This window comes from Camelina sativa, unplaced genomic scaffold, assembly GCF_000633955.1.
Source record: "Camelina sativa cultivar DH55 unplaced genomic scaffold, Cs unpScaffold05027, whole genome shotgun sequence".
In the NCBI taxonomy this organism is placed as follows: domain Eukaryota; kingdom Viridiplantae; phylum Streptophyta; class Magnoliopsida; order Brassicales; family Brassicaceae; genus Camelina; species Camelina sativa.
Genome location: NW_010926115.1, coordinates 1 through 593, shown reverse-complemented (window position 1 = coordinate 593; position 593 = coordinate 1). Strand labels below are relative to the sequence as shown.

Genomic DNA, 593 nt, shown 5'->3' with positions numbered 1-593 from the left:
AGCTTATGGCGGTAGATTCGCAGCTAAGGTATGTTTTTCGCATAGTTTTTTGCTGGTCTCTGTTTCTTTTCTTTGTTGTAACGAAACTCTACTTTTTTCACCTTTTTAGCTCGCGCATCTAGTGGAGATGGAGGTCAAACATAGATGCAACCAGGTATTAGAGCTTGGTTTTCCACTTGGTGGACTTGCAAAGCTATTTGCTCAGGAGTGGGAAGGTGATGTAACAGTTGTAATGCCTGCTACTCTTGCTCAGGTTCTGATCCAAAACTCGAAATCTTGAATTTTCTTTCATTGAAACTTGTTGGAGATTCTTATTGGGTTGTGGATTTTGTGTAGTACTCGAAGATTATACAAAACCCGACTCATGTCGATCTTCAGAAAGCGGCTAACCAAGGAAGAAGGTGCACTTGGGAGAAGCTTTCAGCCATAAAATCAAACTGCGGGATCGAGCTTGCTCTTGATGATTCAGTGGCTATACTGAACCATATGCGTAGGCTTAAGAAAAGCGCCGAGAGAGCCGCCAGTGCCACGTCATCGTCTCATCACGGATTAGCTTCAACCACCAGATTCAATGCTTCTAGAAGAATCCCATC

At 43.3% G+C, this 593-nt stretch overlaps 1 protein-coding gene across 1 annotated transcript; it reads left to right on the top strand.

The window, feature by feature from the left end:
* Window positions 1–6: 6 nt before the first annotated feature.
* On the top strand, window positions 7–588 carry LOC104774729 (triacylglycerol lipase SDP1-like; the record flags this gene model as incomplete). The annotated part of the gene is made up of 3 exons (XM_010499217.1): window positions 7–28; window positions 110–253; window positions 337–588. Coding segments are annotated over exons 2-3 (378 nt in total), but the record flags the coding sequence as incomplete, so codon positions are not given.
* Between the last annotated feature and the right edge of the window lie 5 nt (window positions 589–593).